The 26499-nt window shown below is 44.5% G+C and overlaps 1 protein-coding gene across 3 annotated transcripts in view; it reads left to right on the top strand.

Moving 5' to 3' along the window:
- The window catches only part of TMEM132C (transmembrane protein 132C), a 174563-nt gene extending 149112 nt beyond the window's left edge, over positions 1 to 25451 (top strand). For all 3 annotated transcript variants that reach the window (XM_085075373.1, XM_085075374.1, XM_085075375.1), the window contains exons 5-9: positions 3252 to 3395; positions 14166 to 14371; positions 14784 to 15057; positions 15711 to 15902; positions 22342 to 25451. In XM_085075373.1, the coding sequence (XP_084931499.1) occupies positions 3252 to 3395; positions 14166 to 14371; positions 14784 to 15057; positions 15711 to 15902; positions 22342 to 23541 (2016 nt within the window). In that variant the 3' untranslated portion in view covers positions 23542 to 25451. The remainder of the gene's footprint in view (positions 1 to 3251; positions 3396 to 14165; positions 14372 to 14783; positions 15058 to 15710; positions 15903 to 22341) is intronic.
- Positions 25452 to 26499: the final 1048 nt, after the last annotated feature.

The following is a 26499-nucleotide window of genomic DNA, read 5'->3' as shown; positions in this document are numbered from 1 at the left end:
CTGGTCTTTATTTCTGGTTGGTTTTCACTATCTCAGAGCACTTAGAGCCTCAGTAAGGGAAGTGGCAGAGCTGAAAATTGCTGTTAGTACAGTGTGTGAAGTATTAATTGCTTGCACATCAGTATTTTGTGAGCTGTGTGCTGCCCATGAGTTCTGGCTGCTTTCAGGGGAGGTGACAGCAGAAGGTTTCCCTCTCTGCTCAGAGCACCAATCCCATTCCACTGCTGAGGATCCCTAATGGCTGTAATGCCACCCCCTAGGAAACCATTAGATAATATTTACAATATTTTTCCATCTCCTGTGTGCTCATCATGAATTTGAAATCCCTGATGTTCCTGTTGGACTACAGAGAAGGGATTTCAGTAGCTCTTTGACATGACAAACAGTGCCTTTTGCAGTTCTTGGGGCAGAGGCATCTCTGAGGTAATTAATCCAAATAAATTAATTCATACACACTCTCCTTCCTGTAATGAAACCATTAGCAAAGGGCAGCAGATTGGGGTTTCTAATTGCTCATCATGTCCCTGGAGCCAAATTTCCTTTCTTCCCTCCAGAAAGGGCTTGGAAAATTTGAAAAGGTTTTGGACCTTTGTATGAATGTCTTTGTCCCACAGCCACTGAGGAGTCAGATGGATCAAGAATGACCTATTGGAAGGAGAGGAACAGGAGTGACATTATTTCTGAGCAGCTGGTGGGGCAGCTCTGCTCTCTGGAGTGCAGGAAGCAGGAGTGGCAGTGACATTGGCCTGTCAGGAGATCCATGAGGAAAGCAGAGATGGTTTTCTTTGTCCAGCAGAGAAGGATGATATTGTTTGTGGTGGGGAACAGGACAGGATTATTGAGAACACAGGATTATTGGGGGATCATTCACTTCTGAAGAATAGGGGTACTAGGAGGAAGTGGTGAGGAAACCACAGGAGATCATCTTCTCCTTTCCTCCACTTCTTCCCTTTCTGGTCTTTCTGAATGAAGTACAATCTGTTCTTCAGAGATCTCTTGGGCTAGACTGTGCATTTTCTTCTGCCAGACAACCTATTTCATCCGTTCTCCATCATTATTTTTATAATAAAGATTACCTTAATGTCACACAAATCTGCCTTCTTGCAGTTTAAACCCATTACCTCAGGCCTTGTCCATGAGCATGGAAAACATTCTATTCATCATCATTTTTAAAGACTTTTATGTATATGGAGAGAGTAAACATCTTTCCCTATAATCCTCTCTGTTCTAAACAATCCCAATTCTTTCAGTAATTCCTGACTGAGCTTGCTTTCTAGCTGTTGGTTTATCCTCCTTTTCCTTTCTTATTTATTTCCACTTGAGCAAGTTTTCCTTGGCAGTCTAATTCCCAGGAGCAGAAAGTCCTTTCTTTGAGGCCATGCTGGTGCTGGGGAGGAGCTTGCTGGGAGTTAAACCTTGATGATGGATTTACTCTGCTGCTCGTGGCACAAAAGTCTCACCTCACTGCATAAGCAGGGCTTTGTTTTTATCTTCCTGGCAGTGGAGCAAGGCTTGTTTCTCCTTTGTTTTATGTGCATATGGTTTTCTGATCGCTCGTGAACTTCATAAATTAACATTAAATGCAAACATGGGTAAATCCCCAGGCCACAGAGTGTGTTTTATATCCAAAACTCTTTTATCTTTATGGTGTTTCTCTTCCTCTGAAGCTGCCCCTTTAAATCACATTTCTGTATCAGTAATACATATTGGTTGCTAAAGAAAAGGTGGATATGAGTAAAACCATTTCAAAGCCCAAAGAAAAGATTTCCTGTCATTTCCACAAACTCCTTTGAGCTCCTTTGCCCTGGAGTCCTTAGTTCTTGGTGTTTAACACTCAGAGACACAAAAATAAACTGTAAGGAATTGAGGCAAAAGATGAATTTGAAAGGACACCCAGCAGTAGCCAAATGCACAATGTGTTGTGTTCTGCTGGTCTTTGGTGAACCCCTGAGGTTACTCAGGGCTTGTTGCTTCAGAATTTTTCAGAGAGAAAAGTCGTGGGGTTTGGTACTGAGGGGTTTTGTCCTCAAATGTTGAGATCTGCTCCTTGGCATCTGTTTCTGGACTTAGCAAAATGGTAGGACAGACATGGAAATAAATACTTTTGGGACAAAATGTTGAAGTTTGAATGGCAGAAGTGAATTTCTAAAGCCAAACATTCACTGCAGCACTTTACTGAATGTGATACCCAGCAGGGTTTGTAGAGGTGGCTGGAGGTGTCCTTGAAAGTCAGGAGTTCCTGACTTATATATTCCAATAATATCCTTTAAAAATCCAGCTCTGATTTGATACATTGGGTAGCTTTGTCTTCTCCTGTGCCATAGGAATGATTTGGGGTTCTTACATTTCTAGAGCAGTCAACGTTCCTTTTTTAGCATTTTCTTTTAAGTTTGATGGGATTTCTTATGAGAGCTGAAGGAGGACCTGAGAAATAACAAGTTGCAAGATGAAAAGAAACTCTGACCTAAATTTCAAACTCACTAAACTTGAATTGAAAATAGTATCAACAGTATCAGTGCCCCATTTTGCTGCTGTTGACATCAGTGGCTGCAGTCCTCATGACTTCAGCGCTGAGGAATTTGCTGAATATTTTATTCACTTCATATTGAAAGCCGAAAAGTTGGAGAAAACTTTGAAGTTCTTCCTGTATGGGAATCTTGGGAATCCAGTGATGCTGAAATGGTTGAGGAGTTCCAAGTGTTAGCCTGGTTGATGGTGCATTGAAAGGTTTTTATATGGCACAACCCCAGCTCAAACTTCCCATTTCCTTGTTATTTTCCCTGCAGTTAACAGCATCCCTAAGTCCTTCTGGATTCCTTGCATTGCTTCATTGGCCATATCAGAGGAAATTAAATAATCTTGAACCACTTCCAGAGGCAGAGTTCACAGAGAGGCCTCAGCTTTGCAATGGGCTGAGATTCAAAGAGCAGCATTTGGGCTTTGGAGGCTCTTGAATCCTTACCCAAACATTGCCATCAAGCTGTGTTAGTAAAAACTCTGAAATCACGTTTTGGGAGGTGAATACTGGGAATAACCCCATGTATCTCAGCAGCAGAAGATACCTGTGATGTGCTGCTGATGTGAATTCGTGGTGTTAACAGAGTGCAGTGCTGACTGTGTTTATTCAGCAGATACCACAAGGCTGGGGTTACCTTGCCTTTTACTAGGGTTGCATCTTTTTATGGTTCTCTGAGCTGTGCAGGCGCTGGGAGCTGAGGTGTGAGCAGTGCTGTGCTCTGTGTTGTGTGCAGGACACGGAGATCCTCAACACGGCCATCCTGACCGGCAGGACGGTGGCAGTGCCCGTCAAGGTGGTGTCCATCGAGGAGAACAGCGCTGTCACCGACATCTCCGAGGCTGTGGAGTGCAAATCCTCGGGGGAGGACGTCATCAAGGTCAGTTCATGCCACGGAGAGGTGTCGCTGTTGAGCCGCTGGCAGAGAAAAGGACCCAAGTTCTCAGTGTGGCAAGAAAAAAAGTGTTTATTATTTTGATTTCCATATATATAGACTTTTCAGAGGTCACCCAGATTGGTCAGTCAGAAACCTCCCCCTAGGCCTGATTGGCCAGGCCTGGACTGTCCAAATCTCGAGACACTGTTCAAAAAATATCCAAACTTTATCTTTGTTTATAAAACACAGTGGAATGTTCTCACGAGAAAGACCTGTGCTAGCCACAGAGAGGTGTGTGAGTTCTCATGCTTTGTACACCAAAGGGAAATAGCCTGGGAATAATCATTAAATCAGCTCCTGCCAATGAATTGTGCTGCTGTTCCAAAAGCATGGAGAGGGATTTTTAGGAAGAGTGAGGAGCAGCAGCACAGCCACCACACTGAATTCAGTTTTTATCCATATTTTCAAATGCCTTGGTAATTCCACCTCCAGTCCTGTGTGCACAGATGACATTCACCCTGAAAGCAGCTCTGCTGTTAGCTCTGCTCCTCCAGATGTTCCCATCACCTTTCCAGCTGTGCCTCTCACCTCCACAGCTGCCTGGCTGGGGTGGGTTGGATGAGCAAGTGCAGTGCAGAGCCATCCTGCTGGGGCTGCCAAACCCCAGCTGGGCAGCAATCAGGGCAGGCAGTGCTCTGGGGCAACCCCAGGGCATTTGCCATGCAGGACTTGCATGGTTTGTGGGGTTTGGAGCAAAGGGGAGTTTAGCCTTGCTCTGGAGATTCTTTTGAACAGGGATTTTATTCCATTTTATTCCATTTCATTCCATTTTGTTCCATTTTATTCCAATTCTGGTTTTGCAGAATACAACACAGTGGGCTTTGTGATGATATTTTTGGGGGTTTTTAGTGTGCTCTTATCTCTCGTGGGTCTGTAGTGTAGAAATACATGAAATACATGATGCCACAACATCATGTTTTCTGGTCAGATCAGTTTGTGGGATCATGGAAAGCAATCAACTCCTGTGAACATGGAGAATCCAACAGTTGGTCATGCAGGTGGGGAAAATAGTCATATTTTGAGCTAAGGAAACCCCTGTGGAAGACTTTTACAGAAAGCTTTCTGCTTTCAGTGGATTCCTCAAAGCCAACCCAAATATCTCCATTTTGCTGGAGCTCAGTGCTTTACAGAGATTTTAATCCCTAGGGATTCCTGTTAATGTTTTTCCTGAGGTAGTCATGTAACTACAAATCAAAGAAAAAACTGAAATTTCGTTTAGAGAGATCATCCTGATTGTAACCTTATTGGAAACCACTTTGCTGAGTAAGAAAAAAACACAAGCTAGCATTCACAAATAACAATTTTTTAAAAATCAGAAAAGGGCTAGTGTGATTCCATCTTGCTTAAACATCTTACAAAATTTCACCAGATAATTCCAGCCCTGTGGAATTGCCAGCAGTGAAAAGGACCAGTTTTAAGTTCTTCCACTCAGAGAAAGTTTCAGGTTAGGGGAAAAAAAAATATATATGTGATGTGTGATGCATCACCAGATGATGCATAGAAAACGACAGCACAATTATTTCTCAAACAAAAATCCTTCTGGAAAAAATGGCTTCTGGCTTTTGTAGCTTTGGAGCATGTTGATGAAGAAGAAATGAAATTCCCAAGCCTCCCAAAACCCAGTGTGTTCTCACAGTAATTGCAGCTCAGCCTGGACTGTTGCAGTTCTCCAGCAGCTGATTTGGGAAGAATGTTTTCCTGCAGCACTGTGTCCTTTGCTTAGCACTTGGAGCCCTGCTGGGCTCTGCTCTTATTTTCTGCAGAAATCATTTCTCTCCACTGAAAGGATCCCCTAAAGCAGAGGCTGTTTGCACTGTCACAACATCTGGAAGTGGATTCCAGAATCCTGCCCTGGCTGGGTCACTCTGAAGTTGGAGTGAAACAAATAACTGGAGGTGAACTCCCAGCATTGATTGGAATCAGCTAGGGACATCTTTCAGGGGGAATTTCTTTCTCTTCAGAGCTGTTTTGAAATTGCTCAGCTGATGAGAGGAACTTGCCTGCTGTGGTTTTAGGGATAGATGCAGAATCTCTGGAGGGGTGTGGCTGTGGTGACATGAGTGCTAACTCTGGAAAATGTACAGCTGGCTGGAAAACACTGCTCCATTAAATGCTTGGGAAAAAGGGTTTTTAATTTTTTTTTCTGTCTAGAATGTTCTTATTTCCAGGAAATTTCTTTCTTTACATGAGGAAGTGGTCAGGGGTTCAAGGCAAATTGACATCTTCAGTTGGCTCAGATTTTAGAAAGCACTCAGAAAGCTTCAAATGAGCTCAGAAGCCTTTCATCCTTAATTCATTTTGAAATTCCCTAGCAAGCTTTTATGTAAAATTCTTCAGAAATATCATCTTCCTCTGGGAAATCCTGGTGTAGAGACCTTGTTGGGAGTAACCTTTCTGCTTAAAAATAAAATCCAGTCATCATAAATTACGTCTTTTGGGCAAAGCCCTTTGCACAAGGACTGTGTGCATGAGTTTGGAGTTCATTAAAGCCTGTAGATCACTTTAAACCACAAACTAATTACAAAAAATGGAGTTATTGATGAGAGCTATTGAGAGCTATTTAATACTTAGTCATATAACCATCTAGAGGTTCAGGTAGATATTTTTGTTTGCTTTTAATTGTGTGGAATTTCTGGTAATTTTGGATTCAGGCAAAGCTAGCAGAGTGAGGGCAGAAGGTGGAGATGCTCAGTGCCTGTCAGCACTTGGCCTGGAATATTTAGTTATCAAATAAATGTCCCTCTGCATGGTTTGTGTAAAGAGCTTCAAGGTAATCCTTCTGCCCAGCAATTGGCCATCAGATCAGAGCTTATTTATATTAATTTTATGCAGTTCCATTGCTCTCAGTAACAGAACCCTGTGCAAATCTGAACTGAAGATCTATCTACAGTTTCCCCAGTGACAATTGTGGTCCCAGGGCAGCTCAGTGCACACTTTGTGTCCTGTCTCAATGTGCTGACTACCACTCCTTTCACATTTTTTATTGTCTCATAGTTCCCAGTCCTTACTTCCAAATTTACAGCCGATTTCATGAACTTTAAATGCCTTTGAGTGCTCTAGACCTTCACACGGTGGTCCAACCTTTTAAAAGTGGACACAAAATTTATGATGGCACTAAAAAGGAAGCAAAAGCCAAATTTTATTTCGCTAAGCTGGAATTTACCAATAGAATCCATATATCTGGATCCATTAGTAGTAATTGCAGTTGCATGCATAGACTCTTTTCCATCTGCTGGAAATTCCAGTGGAATGGAATTTTTGCTGCTGCTGGTTCCACAGAAAGTGCTTCAAAATCACCTTCCAGGCTGCAAGAGCAACACCAGGAAAGTAAACAGGAAAAACAACATCAGTCCTGTAAATAGGAAAAACAACATCAGTCCTGTAAATAGGAAAAACAACATCAGTCCTGCAGGTCTGATGGGAAGAGGAGCAGTTTGCTGCAGACCTTTCTGAGTTACACAAGAGGATGCTTTGCCTCTGCTCTCCTTTCCTGCCCTGGTTGTAATTTCCACATTGTCAATCTGTCCCTTGCAGACACACAGTGAGTTAGGAAATGACCAAGCCCTGTGATGTTCTCAGATTCACAACTAGTGCCCAAAGTGTGTGGATGGAACTCAAAGTCATTTCTCCCTGGGATCTGCTTTGCCAAGCAGGATATTTGGGGCCGTGCTGCATATCTGGGCTGCCATATCCCCAGTGAGCAGCAGCCAAGCTCTCTGTTTGTCCCCATTTGCAGAAATTGCTTGAGTGGAGAGTGCACAAACAAGGCAGATTTTGGTTTCTGTGATAATGTGAGCTGCAGAGAGCTCCCGTGGCTCAGCACAGCTCCAGCTCAGCTTCAAAAGCTGGTCATTTGGGAGCAAAGAGATGCCCTCCAGCCTCAGCTGGCATTTTGTGCCCCTTTTAGTCTCTCAGTTCTGTCGCAGTGAATGATGTTCAGTTAGTTAAATGCACTGCTCTGCTCTGCAAAGCTGCTGCTGAAATCTTGGTAATGAGATTAGCTAATGTACAGCCTTTTCCCTAAGAAAAGCTCTCTGGCTTTGGGGGGTTTCTGCTTAGTTTTGCTAACCTGGCTGCTGATACTGAACATGCAGACCTTGCTCAGCAGGGAGAGCCCAAATGGCAACTGTGGCCCTGATTTTCCAGAGTTGTGCTGCTCAGTGCTTGGGGTTCTGTCCCTGTTTTCAGTGGGGATTGCTGGGAACCTTGCCTGAGGTGTGACCAGAGGGCTGAGCCCACGTTTGTGATGTTTACCAGCACAAAGCACCACTGAGAGCTGCAGAGGGTTCATGCTGAGGAGGCAGCGTGAGGCTGAAATCAGTGGATAAAGTTAATATTCAGAATTAACTGAATCAGTATGAATAAAGTTAACACTGCCCTGCTCCCTGTGCCCAGAGTGGGAATTGTTCATCAGCTGTTTCATGAAACAGATTCGTTCTTTTGGTGGGTCCTTGGGAAAAAGAGCTCTCAGGGTTATTCTTGCACTTAATGGGAACAAATCAAACCTTCAATGTATTGAGATGCCAGTTTTCACCAATGCATTGAGATTACAGTTTCACCACTTGTTGCTGTTGAGCCACTAGCAGAGAAAGAAGACCCAGATTCTCAGCATGGCATAAAAAAGGAGAGCTTTTATTATTTAATTCCAACTTATATAGATTTTGCAGAGGTGACCCAGATTGGTCAGTTTGAAACCTCCCCCTAGGCCTGACTGGCCAGGTCTGAACTGTCCACATCTCGAGAAACTGTTTTTAATAACATCCGAACTTTATCTTTGTTTATAAAACACAGGAAGAAAAGGGAAAAAGTTCCCATGAGAAGGTCTGTGCTAGCCACAACCACTCTATTGAGATGATAGTTTTACCAATGTATTGAGATGGTGGTTTTACCAATATATTGAGATTACAGTTTTACCAATGTATTGAGATGATGATTTTACCAATATATTAAGATGGTGGTTTCACTAATGTATTGAGATTACAGTTTCACCACTCTATTGAGATGCCATTTTTACCAATGTATTGAGATAACATTTCCACCAATTGTATTGAGATAACATTTCCACCAATGCATTGAGATGCCATTTTCACCACTCTGTTGACATGCCAGTTTCACCAATATATTGACACAACAGTTTCACCAATGTATTGAGATGCCATTTTTACCAATGTATTGAGATGCCATTCCCACCAATGTATTGATGACATTTTCCCCAGTGCTGGGTGTGCAGGGCTGTGTTCACCTTTGCTCCTGCTGCACTTTCCAAACCCCTGAGCTTTGCCATCGGTGGCAGCCAGGGGTGGCTCTGGCAAGTCAGGTCACCCCAGCAATCAGCAGCTCCTGCAGGGGAGGTTTCCATTTTAAAGGCTGCTCTGACAGTGTCACAAAGCTGTAAATATCATGGAAGACCTCAGCTCTGAAGCTTGAACTTTTATCAGACTTCAACAGTTTAATTTGAAAAAAAAGGAGTAGTATAGGCCTTGAGACAGCTTCAATTTTCCACTAGGTTACTGATTATTCAGGATTATGCAGGCAGGCATTGAAATCCTTCTTATGAAGCCTAATGTTCATGTAGCAGAGGATTTCCTTTGTGTGTAAGACCATAGTGTTTAATTGGAATCAAGGCTAGAGAGCTACACGGAGTTTCTCTTTCAAAACCTGTAGAATTTAATGGAGGATAATTCCCTTTGTACAGAGGATGTTGTTAGAAAGAAATCATGGGAGAAATTCTATAGCAAGGACATGAATATTACAAAATTCTAAAGAATTGTCTGAAAAGCTTGTGGAATGATTATCACTGTGTAATATTTCCTATATATTCTGTGTTGGTCTGTGGTGAATAAGTCATCCTGGTGCTCTGTGTTCCACAATGGAATGAATGACTCCCAAATTTGACCTCCTTGAGCTCCAAGTGCCTTCCTGGTGTGTCAGAGCTCCACACAAGGAGTCTCATGGATGGAAAGTGCTGAGCAGCACTCTTCCTTGCTCATTAGCCTGTAATTTGTCACTGCAATTGAGATTCCTTTAAGAGACACTGGAAAAAGCTCTCTGCTCATAGAAGTGCTTTCATAAATATTTAAACATTTATGTAACCTTTGAATATTTTAGCAAGATTTACATTAGTAGAACAGAAATGGGCAAATGGGTTTACACGAAAATCTTACAAAAATGCAAGATTCTGAAGCTGATGAATGCAAGCAGGACATCCCCTGTTAGCACAGCTCCTCATTGCTGCTCAGCCCTGAAACCACAGACTGAAACCTAGAAAATGTTCTGATGCCTCCCAGTTTTTCAGTCTCCATAAACCTGACAGGGTTGCTGCATCCAAACCTTCTCTTTTTGTCCTTCTGAGGTGTCCTTGAGAGGTGAACAGTTGGTATCTCCAGAGGTGAACACCACTGGGAGAATAAACAAATTTGGACTCACAGAGGAAACCACTCAGTTATTTTTAGGTCTTGTGGTTCATTCTTTCCACTTCTGTGTACAACAGGTATGAACCAAGCAGTGCTTTGACTTCTCTGTATTTTGAAAGGCAACCTTAGCTTATATTTGACATGAAATTTGTCTTTTTAAAACTGATTCCACCGGTAATTGAAGGAAGATTCCTCGGGTATTTGTGGTGGAATTGAACCCAGCAGAGCCAGCTGGAGAGGGACAGTCACTGCCCAGGTCACACAGTGCCACAGGTAGCGATTCTCTCCTGATTTCCAGGCAGCAGTTCCCTCTGTCAGCTCAATAAAATGTGATTTGTTGCCGAGAGAATCTGTCCAAGTCATCTGGAAAGGCAATGGCCTTTGTTACAAGGGGGCACAGAAATATAATGCCAGAAAAAAGACAAAGCAGAAGCCTCTGGGGAGTTGTGCTTAGCTCTGTCTTTTGCTGTCTGCTTCTTTATTTTAGTTGTAATCTGGAGCAAGAAGTTAGGAAAATAGAAAAAAAAAGGGAAAAGTAGCTGAATGCAGCTTAATAATGAAAGAAACTGCTGAAATAGCATCAGAGAGCTCTTTAAAATGCAAAACTTCTTGCTGATCTGCTAAGCAGAAAAGAAAAAACCCAATCACTTGAAGGTGGTGGCTAAGCAGGCTTTCCCTTCATCATTGCTCCCTTCTTCTGATGGCAAAGATAAAAAGCACTTTCAGAGGGAAGATGTTTTCATAGTAAAAACATAAATACTACAGGAGATGAGAGACACATCACTGCTCAGTCTCCAAATTCTGTTGGAAACTTCCTTGAACTGGCGTGGGCAGAACCACAGCTGAGGTTGGCCAGAAGAGACAGAAAAATACTTTTATCTATCAAAACTTCTTCAACAAATACACCTTTTTAATTAAAAAAAAAAATGTTTTGAGTTCTAATGTGCCCCATTTTTTTTAATCTGCCTTCTATCCTTCCTCCATGCTTCCATGTGACATTGCCCTGGGTTGTCCCTGCCAGCCCTGTGTCTCCAGCTTGTTTTACCCCACAGAACAGATCAGAGGAGTTGTGCCAAGCCTGAATTGAGTAACTCCAGAACCAATTTGTCTGTGATGTTATTTCCACCTGAGTTAATCCGAGCTGAAGCACCACACAAGCTGTACCCATTTTTTGTGAGGGGCATCTCAGCAAATCAGACCTTACCTGGGGCTTGCTGATGTTGTAAATTGTAGCAGAGCCAGAACATCTGCATTTGCTCTCTGAGGCTGAGAAATCTTGTTTATTTACTTTTTAAGTGACACTGGGTGAGGGAAGGGCAAGGAAAGCAAACCCACTTGCTCTCATTTTTCTTCTGCTGAGGCTGAGCTTGGCTGAGGTGTGTTGTTTACAGCGGTGGTGTGGGATGGCTTTACCTGAACATTTCATGAGGATCATCAACCCACAGAGAGCACACCCACCTTGTGATTAGATGCAGAGATATTTTCTCCCTTCACTCTCTATGTAGCAACAGCTGGGAAGTGTTGCCTTTCTGTGTCCAAATTAATCAGTGTTGCTTCCAGAATGGATACCTGAAAAGAGTTAAAATACATGGAGTAATATAGGAACACAGTCCAGTGTGAGCTCCTCTCCTCTCCTCTCCTCTCCTCTCCTCTCCTCTCCTCTCCTCTCCTCTCCTCTCCTCTCCTCTCCTCTCCTCTCCTCTCCTCTCCATCACAAATACAGGAGCAGCAGGAAAAGCACATGTAGGACATTAGCAATGCTTGTTCTTGGGGAAGAGAAGAATGTTTTTCGCAATGAGCTCCTAAGGAGCTGCCAGTGCTGCTGATGCATGTCCAGCAATAACCACCAACCTGGAGCAATGGGAAGGCTTTGTGAGGCTGCTCAGCCACCTCCTTAGGATGCTGTATGGACTTGTTGAGCCATTTGTTTGTGGCATGCCCACGGAGCCTTGTAGCAGCTTTACAAATACAGAGGGAGATTGGATCTCAGCCCAGAAGCATTTTGGAATTGCAGTTTGCTATTATTGTTATTCTTTTTCTTTGCCCAATAGTTAGGTTTGTTCAGTTACTGACAGCACTGAGCTTTAGACAATACAAAATCATACATATGGACTAGAACTGCCCACTCTGAAGCTGAGTGGGTTGTCAGAATCTTTGCAATGGGCAGCAATAAGCACCTTGCATGACTAAACTGCAGAGTTCATTTTGTCTTTGGGTTCAACTCCTCAGAAATGAGTGGGATGGAATCAACTGCAGGCCAGCAATGGCTGCTGCTCCAAGCAGAGTTCAGTTTGATTTTGCTGACAAACCTCCCAAAAGCTTCTGCTCAAAGGAAGGTAAGGCTGAAGAACCAAGAGCTTTATGTGAAGGTGCTTTTCTGGATGTTTCAGACACAGGATGCACATGAGCAGCTCACATGGAGCTGCTGGTACATCCCAGAGGCTGCTGGAATGCTCACTGCTCTGCACTGATGCAGCTCAGGAGTGATGGAGCTCAGGAATGATGGAGCTCAGGAATGATGGAGCTCCTGCCATGCAGCCTTGCTTGTCTGCCCTTGGAGTTATTTTCATGAGAAATTTTCATGATGTTTCCTCTGCCAGGGTGAAGCTGATGCAGAGACACCACAGAAAGAATGAGCAGCCCATCTAGGAGAGGGTTGTGAATTCCTGCCTGGTGTTATATAGGATATTTATTCTGTATTATTGGGTTCCTCCTGACCTCTGCTGCATGGCACTTTTAGATTAGATCAAATAGTCATTCTGCAACAGCCTGGTGAGAACTAAACCTCTTTCTGCGTTGCCATTCAAGTTAATAGATGTAAAACGAGGCCATGCAATTCATAGTGCTAAAATGAAGACATTCCTGCCACCTTCAGGCCTTTAAACTGGCCTCAGATGGTGTGAGGGAGAAGCCTGAGGAGATGGATGGGTCAGGTTTAGAGCATATGGTAGTGCTTCAGTCAACAGAGCTGTTAGAGAATAACCCTCTCAGGGAATGAGGCAGAGAAATGTTTGTATTCTGTTCTCTGAAGTTTCTTTCTGCAATCTCATCGTCAAATATTTTAGCAGAATATGAGCAGTGCTTACAGCCAGCAGAGGAAACAAAGGGGCTGTGTGTGTCCAGCTGGGAGCACTTCAGCTCCTGCATCTGTGGTCACAGAGGACATCTTCTGTTTGATTAGTCTGGGGACATCAGCATTTCCAGCTGATAATCTTCATTTGAGTGCAATGGGATTGGGAACGGATAACAGGGAGCAGATGATAATACAAATCTATGTTCAGGTGGGGAGATGTGTTTCCACCATTACTGCTGCTCGTTAGGGGTGATGGAATGGAATTGTGACAGGAGGGGAGCAGGAGCAGGAGCTGGGGATGTGCTGGCTTTGCTGTTAATTCCTGCAGACATACCAGCTCATTTAGTAATGGAACAGCTCCCACTGCTCACCACTTAATGCATGATTAATGTGCCACAGGATTTCCCCAGACATTTATGACACCTTTAGGAATAGAGATGACAATGACTTTATCACACGGAGTCACTTCATACTGTCTGCATCTCTCTTAATGATTTATATATCCAGGAGTGATTTTATCACTGGTACTCAGTAACATAATAAATGAGAAAACTCAATGGTCTGTAAATTACAACACTGATTAAAGAAGTGATTACTGATATAACTCTTACACGACTATGATAATGCTTGCTTATATTTCAGGACAGCATTTACATATTAATGATAAATCTGCTGTAGTGTTTAGGAATACTTTACAGCTTTAATCAAAATGTAAACATTTATAAACAGATAATGTTTATTGCAGAGGAAATGAGTAGACTTCTGTTACTCTTCAGTGGGTGAAATCTACTGCAGGGCCAGTCTTGAAAGCAGCACCACCCCCTGAGGAAGGTCATCACCAGGCTAAAGCTTTGGTTTGCTGTTTGCCCCTGTGGAGAGCAGTTTGGGTTCGCTGGGTTCCTCTTGACCAAGCTGGGAAGGAGCTTTGCTCATTAAAAATTCCCCAGCCCTGCCATGGGTTTGCAGCTCGCTGCATCACAGGCAGAAAATCAACCGCAGGCTTCATGAATAGCATCCACTCTGTAGGCATCTCCAGCATAATTGTGCCTCCTGAGCCAGGGAAGGGTTTTGTGTTCAGTGCTGCCATTGCAAAAGGCCATCATTAACATGCATAAAGAGCAGGGAGCCTGTGCTGTTTGCTTTGGGGTTGAGCTGCCAGGGTTTTGCTCGGAGCTTGTTTTGTCACACTGATTACCTTTTGTCCTTCCTGTCTCTTCCTCCGCTCAGGTTTCTGACAGATGTGACTATGTTTTCGTCAATGGCAAGGAGATGAAGGGCAAGGTGAATGCTCTGGTGAACTTCACCTACCAGTACCTCAGTGCTCCCCTGCAGATGACAGTGTGGGTGCCTCGCCTGCCCCTGCAGATCGACATCTCAGACACTGAGCTGAGCCAGATCAAAGGCTGGAGAGTGCCAGTTGTTTCCAACAAAAGGTGGGCTTGAGTTGTTAAATATCTTGGGTGATTTGTAAAATCAATGCAGCCAAAATGCAGCATCCTTCCCTGAGGAGCAGCGGTGCTGGAATCCCCAGCTTCCCACTGGGCATCTGCAGATGTAATAAAGCTTTTAAAAGTTGTGGGAGTTTTGCTTCTGTGCATGTGGCTGTCTTGGGCAGCAGAGTACAGAGTGGAGCTCTGGTAAGGTCACTGCCAGAGCTGTGTTTGGCCATGGCAGCACAGATGGAGAGGTGGCACAGCTGTGTGATGCTCCATCGTGTGGGACAGCCAAGAATCATCGCTGGGCCAACACACCACAAGGGAGAGCTCTGTTTACTCACCATCTGATGTCCATTTTCACTGCTGTTCTCACAAACATTTCTTTCTGCCTCGCTTTCTCCTGCCACAGGCCCACGAGGGACAGCGATGACGAGGACGAGGACGAGCGCAGGGGCAGAGGCTGCACCCTGCAGTACCAGCATGCCATGGTCAGGGTGCTCACCCAGTTTGTGGCCGAGGACTCCAGCCCTTGGGGACAGCTGAGCTACCTGCTGGGCTCAGACTGGCACTTCGACATCACCGACCTGGTGATGGATTTCATGAAGCTGGAGGATCCTCACATCGCCAGGCTGCAGGAGGGCAGGATCCTGGTGGGACGGGAAGTGGGGATGACAACCATGCAGGTACTGCTCTGGCAGGGGTTCTGGGGTGCTTCTGGGGCTGCCATTCCCACAGAGTGCAATTAATCTAATCTCTGGTGGGATTAGATCTGTGAATCCTTACTAAAACCAAGGTATGAAGGGTGAATAGAGCTAATCTAGGCTGTGGATGTGAGGAAGGTGGAGAAGACAGCCTGTGCATGAACTGGCTATCCATAGTTCCCTAAAGAGAGCAGCACAGCCCTTAGCTCAGTAAAGGGAAGGATATTGTAGTTCCATCAGAAACAGAAGAAAGCAGAGAAATTATTATTTCCAGGCCCAGAAGTAAAGGACAAATCCTAGGCTGCTAACCTGCCTTTGAAGTAGTTGGGAGGTTTAATGAGCTCATCCATATGGGAGCACAGAATAACAGGAGAAACAACTTTAAATCCACTCGCCTGGTGAAATGATGCAAATAACACAGCAGAGACAGGACAGCTCCCAGTCCTGACTGTTCTCAGCCATAACCTCTCCACTCATGTTTTTCTGACCCTTCTAATGAAATCAGACTCCCTGTTCAGTGTGCTCTTCATTTCTGTGAGTAAAGCTTTGCAGACAGGAAGGGATGACGACCTTAAGAAAGGTTATATTAATTGATCAGCCTTTTCCTAAGCTGATTCTTTTGTGATTCTCCAAAGGTTTTGTCTCCTCTGTCTGACTCCATCCTGGCAGAGAAGACAGTGACAGTGCTGGATGACAAAGTGACCATAACAGACCTCGGGGTGCAGCTGGTGTCTGGGCTCTCGCTCTTCCTGCAGCCAAGTGCAGCCACCAGCAAGGCCATCGTGGCCACAGCTGTGGCCCAAGAGCTGCTGCACACTCCCAAGCAGGTAATGTACACTGAATTTACTGCTTGGACCTTCTGGGATGGGGCAGGATTGTGTCAGTGTCAGGGACAGATGGTAATTCATAACAAGTTTAGAATTTAGACTTTAGGTTAGGTGTTATCCATGTCCATGTTAATTACTTTTTGTTACAGGTACTCTTCTCAATTTGTCCCTTTAAATGTTGACTTCAGAATTCTAACTACACTAAATTTCATGCTAATTTTAATACCCTTTCTTCAGCTAATGAACCTGTGTGATTTTCGCTGCACAGGCAGTCATAGGACAATAATCCTGTTTTGCTATCTGAGCACATCCTTGGTTTTCATGCAGGGGAGCACAGAGCTCTGTGTGTCACAATTTAATATTTTGAAGGGCTGTAAAGCAGAGGCAGAAGATGGCCAGATACATTTCTTTTCTCTCCTGGAGTCATGGCACGCTGCCAGGCTCATCCCTCCTTCTGGTTTTTATATGGATTTTGGGGGTTTCATCATCCAGTTCCTGTGCTGATCTTAATTTAAGCCAGCAAATTCCCATCTCTCTGAAGGGGATCTTTCAAAGAGTGTCTCAGCTCACAACCTCTGTGGAAAAGAAGACTAGAGAACACCAGCTGAGGTCAAACAGTCCCTCTGGCCCACATCAAACCCAAGGGTCAGCACTGGAACACACTTGCTCAGTCAATTGATTTGAGGGTTGGGACTGAGGATCATGCAATTCAGTCTGTCCACAGCTACTCCTCTTGCAGAAACTGTTTTTCATCTCATATAGATAAGGAGAGGTCTCAAGTCAAGTTTTATGGCCCATTTTCATGATTATTGCTACCTAATTTTCTGGAACATAAAAATAATTTGGTTTGTTTTATAACTTAGTGACAGGAAAATGTCCAAACTAGAAGGACACTGTGCCCATCTGCTCCATTTGCTGCATCCTGTAAACATCAGAATCTTCTGTAATTAACCCATTTATAGCCTTCTTCAGGGCTTAGGAGCCACATCTGGCATTGTGGCCTGAGACAAAGAGTGAGAGAACACAAACTGCAGCATTCCTAACCCATCCTGTCCTGTAGGACGGAGCACTGCTAGTCCTGCAGCAGCTTTGGGAGAATCCTGGCTTGGATTGCAGGTAAAAGAGCTTGTGAACCTGGAAAGGCTGTCCAGTCCCATTGTCAGCTCCTCAGATTTGTGGATGATCTGTCCTGAGTGTGCAAAGATACTTATCAGCATCAGGTTCTAGCAGGAATAGATTTCACACAGGGAAATAAGTGGGAGGAAATAGTGTAGGAGTGACGTGTAGAGTCACAGACATCTCCTTTCATTTGCAGTTTGAATGAAGGATAGAACATTCAAGGCACTTTTCCTTAGGAAAATGAATGCAAATGTAGGAATGTTTGTGGCTAAATTTTGCAAGTGACTCATGATTTGGAGTGCATCAGCTGAGATCCTGACTGAGCTGGAATTTTGGAGGGAAGAGCTGAGTGTTTTCTGAAAATCAAGCCCTTTGGAAAAGAGGGTTTTTTCCAAGGAAACAGCCCAGGACTAAGCATATGCTTGAACCTTGTGAGGGCTTCATTATTTAAGTGTGGTTTTTCCTCTCAAGCAAGTTAATAAAAACCCCACTCATTCTGTGGAGTGCAGGGCAAGGCACAAAGCTCTATACAGATTGTGTTGGGACAGATCTTTCAATATCATGGGGATGGATTCAGGATTTTTTTTGTGGCTTTCTGTCAATGCCTGTGATGACTGATTAGTTCCTTGGTTATAATGACCACACCATGTCTGCATATTTGGCACAAAGCAGCCAAAACACAAGTTCTGAAAACAAAAAAAACCTTTCTCCATAAATACAAAGCACTCTGAAGAAGATAAGCTAATATATTTTTACCTTAAGTTAGATACCTTTATCTATAGCTGAGCAATTAATTACCTGCTGTGACAAGGTGACCTTGAGGGATGCTGAGCCCATATATTATTTTTTAATCAATAGGGAGCTCATCGGCACTGAAAATGGATCAATGATTTAGGTGCCTAAAAATAGACACAGGTTGGCCAACTTCTAAATATCAGAGATGAAGTATCTTCTGAAAACTTGGAACCTGTGGCTGTGAGTAATCTATTTTTAGTGGCCATCTGCTCAGGTAGGAAAGCTGCTCCATTTGGCTTGCTGACTGCTGTTAAATCAACACTGTCATCTTAAAGGCTTCTCCAAAATGTAAATAAAAGAAAACCTACAGGGTTTAAGTGTTTTCTGATCTAAGTGAGCTTCAAGGGCTCTCCAATCTCAGCTGCCTCTGCAGGGAAAATCACAGTCAAATGCAGGTTTTTTGTCACTGTAGGGTATTGCATGAGGTCTAATGAACCGAAATGGCTCAGTGGAGAAAGAAAAATAAACCTTTAATAAACAGCTCTGGGTATTAATGCATCTCTCGGTGCTACTGGGAAACTGCAGGCATTTTCTTAGGGAAAAAGAGCAAAGTTGGTGCTTTCCAAAAGCCAAATTCTGGTTTCCTGTGTGCAGAGCCTGTTGCCATCAGTGAGGATGCAGCCCTTGGTTTGGGGTTTCTGGGTTCGTTCCCAAATCCCTGCCTTTGGATGGGATTTTAGCCCAACTTCACACAAACCAGCTCTGAGAATTCACTGACAGTCATCTCACAGTTAAGGAACACATAGTAGGAGTATTTTGATGGTGTGGATTCATTCCCCCATCCTGGCAGTGTGAGATACACTTTAATTGTATTTATATCTCCTTTAAACTGACAGAGCAATGCAGTGGCTCACAGGCATGACAAAGGAATTAAGCAGCATGGGAAAGGGAGAAAGGATGCATTGTTAGATAAGAATCTGAATTCTTCCCTTGCAAATACAAGCAAATTCCCACTGGAAAGGAATGTCACATTAGCAGATTGGACAAAAAGGAGAGAAAGAAATACACAGTGGGGGAATGCATGGTTTGAATTAAGATCTGAGTCTTGGCTGCCTTTCATTTCCACATCATAACCATCAAGCCCAATTTTTACTACACAAGCCACAGGCTTAAAAATAAATGCACATGTAGTGCTTTGATATTTCATGTGATAAAATTGCTGGGGAAATCCATTCCAGCATTCAAGGCCCCAGACAGAACAATCAGAACTGGTCCAATAGAAGCTGCTGAGAGCAGTGTTCCTTTGCCTTTCTTTGAGGCAGGGATGTATTTGTTTTCTGCAGAGCCAGCTGTTTCTTCCCTCTGATGTCCTGCCCCACTCCAGGACTCTTGCAGCTGACCCCAGAAACTGAGGGCTTGCTCACAAATACTGCTATTTGTGCTGCAGTGAATGAAAACCATTAAAAGGCCTCTTTATTCTGAGCGTGGAATAAAATCAAATATCCTGATCTGTGTTTCTAAGCAGCAGAATTCTCTGAAATGGAACCGGTTTATCTGAGAAGGTTTATCAAATGGTGTCTTTGGGCTGATAAGGCACAGTGTCATTCAAGGCCAGAAAAGGTGGTGGAACTGCCACAGATCAAGAGCTGAAGTACACCTGGAATGGGGGAAGAGAGCAGCAAAGGCACAAGGGGAAATGTAGACTAAAGATGTCTTGGGAAAGCCTGATGGTAACCAGCAGTGGTTGTAGGCTGCAGTTCCTTCATCTCCTCTGGAGTGGATTTTGCTGTCATTAACAGGATCTGGTGAACATTATCTGACTCACTTCACATCCCAATCAGCACTGCAGATCACCCTGTTCTGTGGGAAAGGCTGGCACTGAGGTGGCACTGAGGTGGCACTGAGGTGTCACTGTGGGTCATTGGCTCTCGGAGAGCAGCTGAGCACTGTGTGGGTGGGAGGAGAGGAAAAGTGGGGCAGAGAGAGACTGCAAAGCCAGAGAATCCCTCCAGCTCTGTGCTTGATAATTAAAGAGCACCAGCATTTGTCACCTCGGTGTTGAGGGCATGAGCTGAGGGGCAGAAACTCTGCAGGTGAGAAACCTCCAATCCATCTTCATCTGCTGAGAGTAACTGGAGGACCTTGTCAGAGATGTGGAGGGGATTTATTGATGTGGTACACAGGATTTGCAGGAACAGCTCCTTGAAGGACATGGTGCTAAATCATTTCCTTTTTCTCTCTTTTTTCCTTTTTAGCTTTTCAGAATTTATAATCATTTGGGAAATTCACTTCCTTCCCTTGCCTTTGGCTTTCCTTTAATGATGTGACTGAGAGGAGATGATCTCTTGCCAAATAGGATATTTGGGCTGATACAATATATTTTGGCAGGATTTTAAATTCTCTCTCTCTTTCTCTCATTTGTTTTCTTTCCCTTTTAATTAATGTTGTCTGTAGTATGAGCATGACAATGTCGTGTTGTGAAAAAAATTGGTTCCTCCCATGAAGAAACGTTCTCTTGGAAATAAAAAACGTCAGTGCTGGTAGAAAATAATGGCTAAGCCATTGCACACCTCTGTTATCCACAGTAAATCACACGTGTGCCTGCAAATTTCAGCTGACTGCCATCTCATTTTTCTCTGTCTCTGCTTCATAAAACCAGGAATGCAGAATAGCAGAGAAATGGCGTAAAGAATAAAAGTTGCTTTGAAGTTGCTGGCAACTTTGTCCAAATGCACAAAGTGATGTAAATCCTTTTGCAGAGATGTGGAACCATGGATGTCCCCAGCTGGGAAGGAGGCACAGTCTCATCATTTCCAGCCCTACCTGCACAAACTCCTGCACTCATTTTCTCCCCCTGCTCTGAAAAGGGAGCACCTCTGGCAGGCAGTGATGGCAGCTGGAAATGCTGCTGCTGGGTGTTTTCCCTTGCACAGGTTGATGGAAAATCAGTGTATATTCCCCAGTGGCACACAAGGCTGCCCTCTTGTTTTAGGGAGAAGGAAGGCAGCAGAGTGTTGAACTGCCTGAGGAGATGAATCTTTTTCTCTCTGCACATATCCATTAAAAAAATCCCTTTGCTTTCCCGTGACCGGGTTTGCTCTGTATGGATTTCTGAGATAGAAATTCGAGCTGTGCCCTGCAGCTTTGTGCTCCTGTCTGTTCAGCCATTTCAGGGTTGTTTCTCTAATGAAAGATCAGATGGTTTAATTTCCTTATGCAGCTCACCCTTCCCAGCTTCTGAGTTAGCCTGGCTCCGTTTCAGCTGTTTGAAGTATATTTGAATCACCAAGAACTTTGCCTTCTTCCCTGTTGCGCCACAACTTATTTTTCTTCTTTCAGTCCCTCAAGTCCTTGCTGATAGTGCTTTGGAAATCAAATATTCAGTATGGCCCAACCTTCTGCTCAGCTAAATGCCCCTTGCTGCTTCCATTGAAAAGCTTTAAATTCAACTAGAAGGGTAGCAATTCCCTTTGTTTATAACCACAGCATAACAAATTGCAGCCAATTGAAAACCATATTAAGTTGTAAATTTGTATTATGACTGGACATTAGCAGGGTGGCAATGTTTTTCGCCAGTGCTGATTTTTCTAGCCCAGTTGTTCTGATGTACCCAAGTGTGAAGTTATTAGAGCCATTTGTGGTTTAAGTGTGGGAAGAAAAGAACTTCTCTTCTGTGGGAAGTTGCACTCTGGCAATCTGCCTGGCCGTCTGCTGGCTAGACGGGCAAGACATAGAACAAATGAAAAATTAAAGAGATTTCCTGCAAAGAAAGCTACTGAGATGTGGAGAAGCAACTATCTGCATCATCTGGATGGGATTTCAAATGGCAAAGAGCTGACCTCTGGCTTTGTGTTTGCTTCTAGTGATGACTTCTCACAGTGCTACCTGCAGAGCACAAAGACAGACCAATTAAATCCAGGCCATTTGTATTTTTATTGTCGAAATCACGCCAGAATCCCCATCCTCATCTTCTTGACACAAAAATTTGGTGGACTTTTTAATTATCTCAAGGATAAAATGTGTTTTGCTTGAAACAACCCTTTCTCCAGCAAAATGGCAATTGTTCTGTGAGTCTTTTTCTTTCAGATGAACCTTCTGCTCCAGCCATTTCCAAGACACTGTGGTAGCTCCTTACTCCTGCTAAGATATTTATGCTTTAATTTGACAGCTCCCCATGACACCTGGGCATGTGGAACACGAGGAAAATAAGTGTTCTGTCAAGCGCCTCTAGTAATTTTTCTGATTTGCCTCTTCCAGCTTTTGTACGACAGGAATGACTTTCCTCACAAAGCTTGTAAAATTGTAGCTGCTAATGGGCACTTTGGTAATAAGGACATCTCATATCAATTATTTCACGTGTCCTTTTGCAAAACATTTGCAGGGAGGATAGCAGTGGATTGCAGTGGAGCTTTCAGTGACAAATGTGGGCAGTTTTCTGCCCTGTCAGTTGGAGCTTGGTGTGCTTTAAACACTGCTGTCTGCCATTTCCTCCAGCTGCCGGTCAGAGCTGGGAGATTGATGAGCTGCAGTGGGTTGAGTTGATTTATTCCAGGCCCTGTCTTTAATCATCTCCCTGTCCTTTCAGGAAGCTGTGGTTAGCACCTGGATCCAGTTCAGTGACAGCTCTGTGACCCCGCTGGACATCTACGACCCCAAGGACTTCTCCCTGTCGGCCGTGTCGCTGGACGAAGCCGTGGTGTCCATCCGCCAGAGCCCGGCCCTCAAATGGCCCGTCGTGGCGGCCGAGGGCGAGGGCCAGGGAGCGCTGGTCAAGGTGGACATGATGATCTCCGAAGCCTGCCAGAAGTCCAAGAGGAAAAGCGTGCTGGCCGTGGGGAACGGCAGCATCAGGGTGAAGTTTGGGCAGAACGACGCGGACGCGGAGGCGGGCGGCGATTACGAGGCGGAGGAGATCGAGAACCACGCGAGCGACCGGCGCCACAAGGCCGCGGAGCAGGAGCGCTACGGAGCAGGGCAGGACGGGCGCTACTATGGCAGCTCCTCGGCTGACAGGGACGAAGGGACCCTCCGGAAGGTCAGCACCACGGCCAAATCCATCCTCAAGAACAAACTCATCAAGAACAGCCGGCTGGACGGCGGCAAGCTGTCGGACGACAGCCAGCTGCAGAACATCCCCATAGACTTCACCAACTTCCCGGCCCAGGTGGATCTGCCCAAGGGCGGCGCTGGCATGGAGGACAACGACCTGGTGCAGACAGCCAGGGGCCTCAGCGACCTGGAGATCGGCATGTACGCCCTGCTGGGCGTCTTCTGCCTGGCCATCCTGGTCTTCCTCATCAACTGTGCAACATTTGCACTCAAGTACCGCCACAAGCAGGTGCTGGTGGAAGGACAGAGCACCATGACGCACTCCCACGACTGGGTGTGGCTGGGCAACGAGGCGGAGCTGCTGGAGAACGCGGCGGAGGCGTCGCCCCAGCAGGACGAGCACACCACCATCATCGACCGGGGCGGCGAGGAGAGCAACCAGCTGCTCAACGGCAGCGCCCAGAAGAACATTCCGAGCCAGGGCCACAGGGCTGGGGACTCGGGGGGCAAGGCGGGCAGGGAGCAGAAGGCAGAGCCTTTGCACTCGCCCACCTCCAAGAGGAAGAGGGTGAAGTTCACCACGTTCACCACCATCCCGCCCGACGACGGCTGCCCCACCGTCAACTCCATCCTCAGTAGCAATGACGATGACATTAAGTGGGTGTGCCAGGACATGGACCTGGGGGACTCCAAAGAGATACGAAACTACATGGAGAAGTTCAAAGACAAAGTGTAGCTCCCTGCTGGTTTTTTTTTGGGTTTAACCACACCTTGATGCCTTCAGTTCTACAGTATATATTGGGGCGGGCGAGGGGGAGGGGAAGGGATCGCCAGGAGAAGTGATGAGGCAGTTTTTATAATCAGGGAAAGAAATTTGCCAAACTGTCCGTGGTTTGTTTTCGTTTTTCGCTTTGTTTTGGTTTTTGGGTTTTTGGGGGTTTTTTTCCCAGTGGTTGTTCTGCTACTCGTGGATTTAGGAAGTGGAATATAAATAGCAGAAAGGAACAAGGAAATGGTATGACCAATATGATGAACTGGGCAAGATGAGGTTGTGAAAATTCATTTTATGGGTCGTACAAGTAATAATGGTAGTAATATTTCACGGTACCAAAAATATCTGTAAAAAGAAATGAGAGACTATAAGAGCATGAAAAGAACAAGCAAGAGGCAAACAATAACTTGTTCTGGTTCCAATAAAACGTGACAGTTATGGACATATGACCCACGAGGAGACTTTTTATATTGGTATTCAAGCCATTTCTTTTTATTCCTTCACTTGAAGTGAAGATGTGTCTTTGGTATTACATGTGAAGGAGGAAGAAATTACCTGGTATTTTCATTTTTACTTTTCCATTTGTCTTGTAAATTGAAACAGAATAATTTTCCCTCCTGTATTTTTCTTTTAAATATCTTGAAAGCAGGAAAATTTAAAATTCAGTAAGTTCACCGTGGGCCAAGAACATTCTGTTTCTAAGTTAGCTGTAAACAGTCTCCTGTCATTTAAAGAATTCAGGGGATAAGTATTGACTAATAATTTCCACGTGGTGTCTCTTCTGAAAACCTGAGCCTCCATTTCACCCTAGCTGGAAATACCAGAAATACGCTCCATTTGGATGCATTTTCATTTTCCTTTCAGGTTTGGATTGTTTGTTTAGTTGCTCGTTTTAAATTTCCACAACCAAAGTTCCTGTGTTTCACCAAGGGAAGAAGGTGCTGTTTTTTGTTAGCTTTTCCAAGTACCAAGCGATGGGAGTTGCCCCACTGGTGCATTTGAGTGTACCTGGAACTGAGACCATCACAGGCCAAATATGTACAGCCTGGGGGTTGGAATTCTCTTTTTTTTTTTTTTTTTTTTTTGCCAAGTTCATGAATTCACAATTTTGTGCTGTAATTTTCTGTTGGTTCTAATGTCACCAGCTCTCATCAAGCTCTGAAAGCAAGAAGAGGAGTGGACAGAAAGATCCTGATTGCCCCCAAACTTTTATTTCCTTGTACTGGGAGAGCTGGCCTCTGGACAGACTGTTGGGAGGGAGGGAAATACTGCTGAAGCAAAATCAAAAAATATCTGGAGCTGTTTTATAGTTTGGGTTTTTTTAATTTTGTTTTTGTTTTTTTGCCATTGGACCAGCTAAGACTCAAAATTTTAGTCCAGATTGCAAAGCTGATGTTTTGCATAAACAAATACCAACCCAGTAATGAATCAGAAGCAAATCCAAAATAGAGATTTAATTGGTGGTGTGAGCTGGCAGAACTGTGTTGGCTCAGTGCCAGCTGACATCGATGGAGGACACAGATCAAAATCCACACAGTGAGGAAACCACTGTCCTCCAAACCTCTCCTGACTCCAAGGAGGGGTAAATCCAGCCTTTGGAAAGCAGTGTCATGTCCTGACTGTTAGCCAGAAGCACTTGCATTGTCCTGTCTTTGCCATGTATTTCCTTGTTTTGGGCTTTTTTAATTACTAAACTCCGTAGTTTGGTTTTTTTTTTTTTTACTTGGACAAAATCAATCCTGCCACCCAGTAACATAGATGGACGTTTTAACAAGATATGCCTAGTATGCATTGTAGACTGAAAGAATGTAATATTTATTTATACATGTTATACGAATTGTAATTAAAATGCTTTACACGGCTTGACAAACTAACCTCCCTTTCCTCGGGGAGAGGCTCCTGTCATTCCTGGGCTGAAGGGCTGCATCCACCACCCTGAACATCATTTCAGCCACTTTCTGGAGAGTCAAAATCCTGTGGTCTTTGCAGAGGAGGACAGGCTGGATTTGAAAAGACAACAGAGGGAGATTTGAAAAAGAGAGAAAAACTCAGCCCTGCCTTCGCATTTAATTTCTTTTTCTGAAGCTACAGAACATGGTACTTCAGAGGCCAATACGGAAATTTTTCAATTTGTCTTGCACTGACCCAAAATTGTCACAGTCCCGTTCTGAGAGAGCCACCACAAACGATCATCTCAGCGGGGAGCAAACCACTGGGCTGTGAAATATCATTTATTGGAGACATTCGCATTGGGTCAAATGGCAGGATTTCCATTTCTGAGGCTCTGCTGTGCTGCAGTTCCAGAGGCACTGGGATGGGGCACAGGGAGCTGCTGGAGCTTCCCTCCTGGCACCACTCCTCACCTGCCAGCAGAGGATCTGCCAGGGCCAGCCCTGCGTGGCTGCAGAGATAACACCCTGCAAGGTACATGCTGCTGTCAGGGAGCCAAGACAGAAATTCATTAATAATAATTTGCACTTAGAGGAGAGCCTTTCATCTGAGAAGCTCAGTGACTTGCAGTTGTAAAGGATAAAAACGCCAGCAGCAGGCTGAAGTGGCCCTGTTTGCTCAAAGGAGCCAGAGCTGGATGAACATTTCCCTCGTGCAGGGCTGGGGCAGAGCTGAGCTGTGCTGAGGGGTCATTAGTGAAATCACCCTCAGCTGGGGAGGGCAGGAGGGCTGGAAACTCTGATAGGATGCAGCTGGGAGAGGAGAGGAGAGGAGAGAGCAGGGAAGGTGAGAGGAGTGAAGTTCTGCTTCTGAGGCTGCTGGCACAGACTGGACCTCAGGGAAAAAAAGTGAGTTCTACTTTGTTTTTTATTGTTGAGTTTCACTTGGAGGGAAGGGGAAGCCTGGTGGTTTGTTTAGGTGTGCTGAGTGTGGGAATGAGCAGGAGAGGCTGTGCTGATCTGCCCTGCCTTT

Source organism: Lichenostomus cassidix, chromosome 15 (assembly GCF_008360975.1).
Source record: "Lichenostomus cassidix isolate B80296 chromosome 15, HeHo_3.0, whole genome shotgun sequence".
Lineage (NCBI taxonomy): Eukaryota > Metazoa > Chordata > Aves > Passeriformes > Meliphagidae > Lichenostomus > Lichenostomus cassidix.
This window is presented reverse-complemented; position numbering and strand designations above follow the sequence as displayed.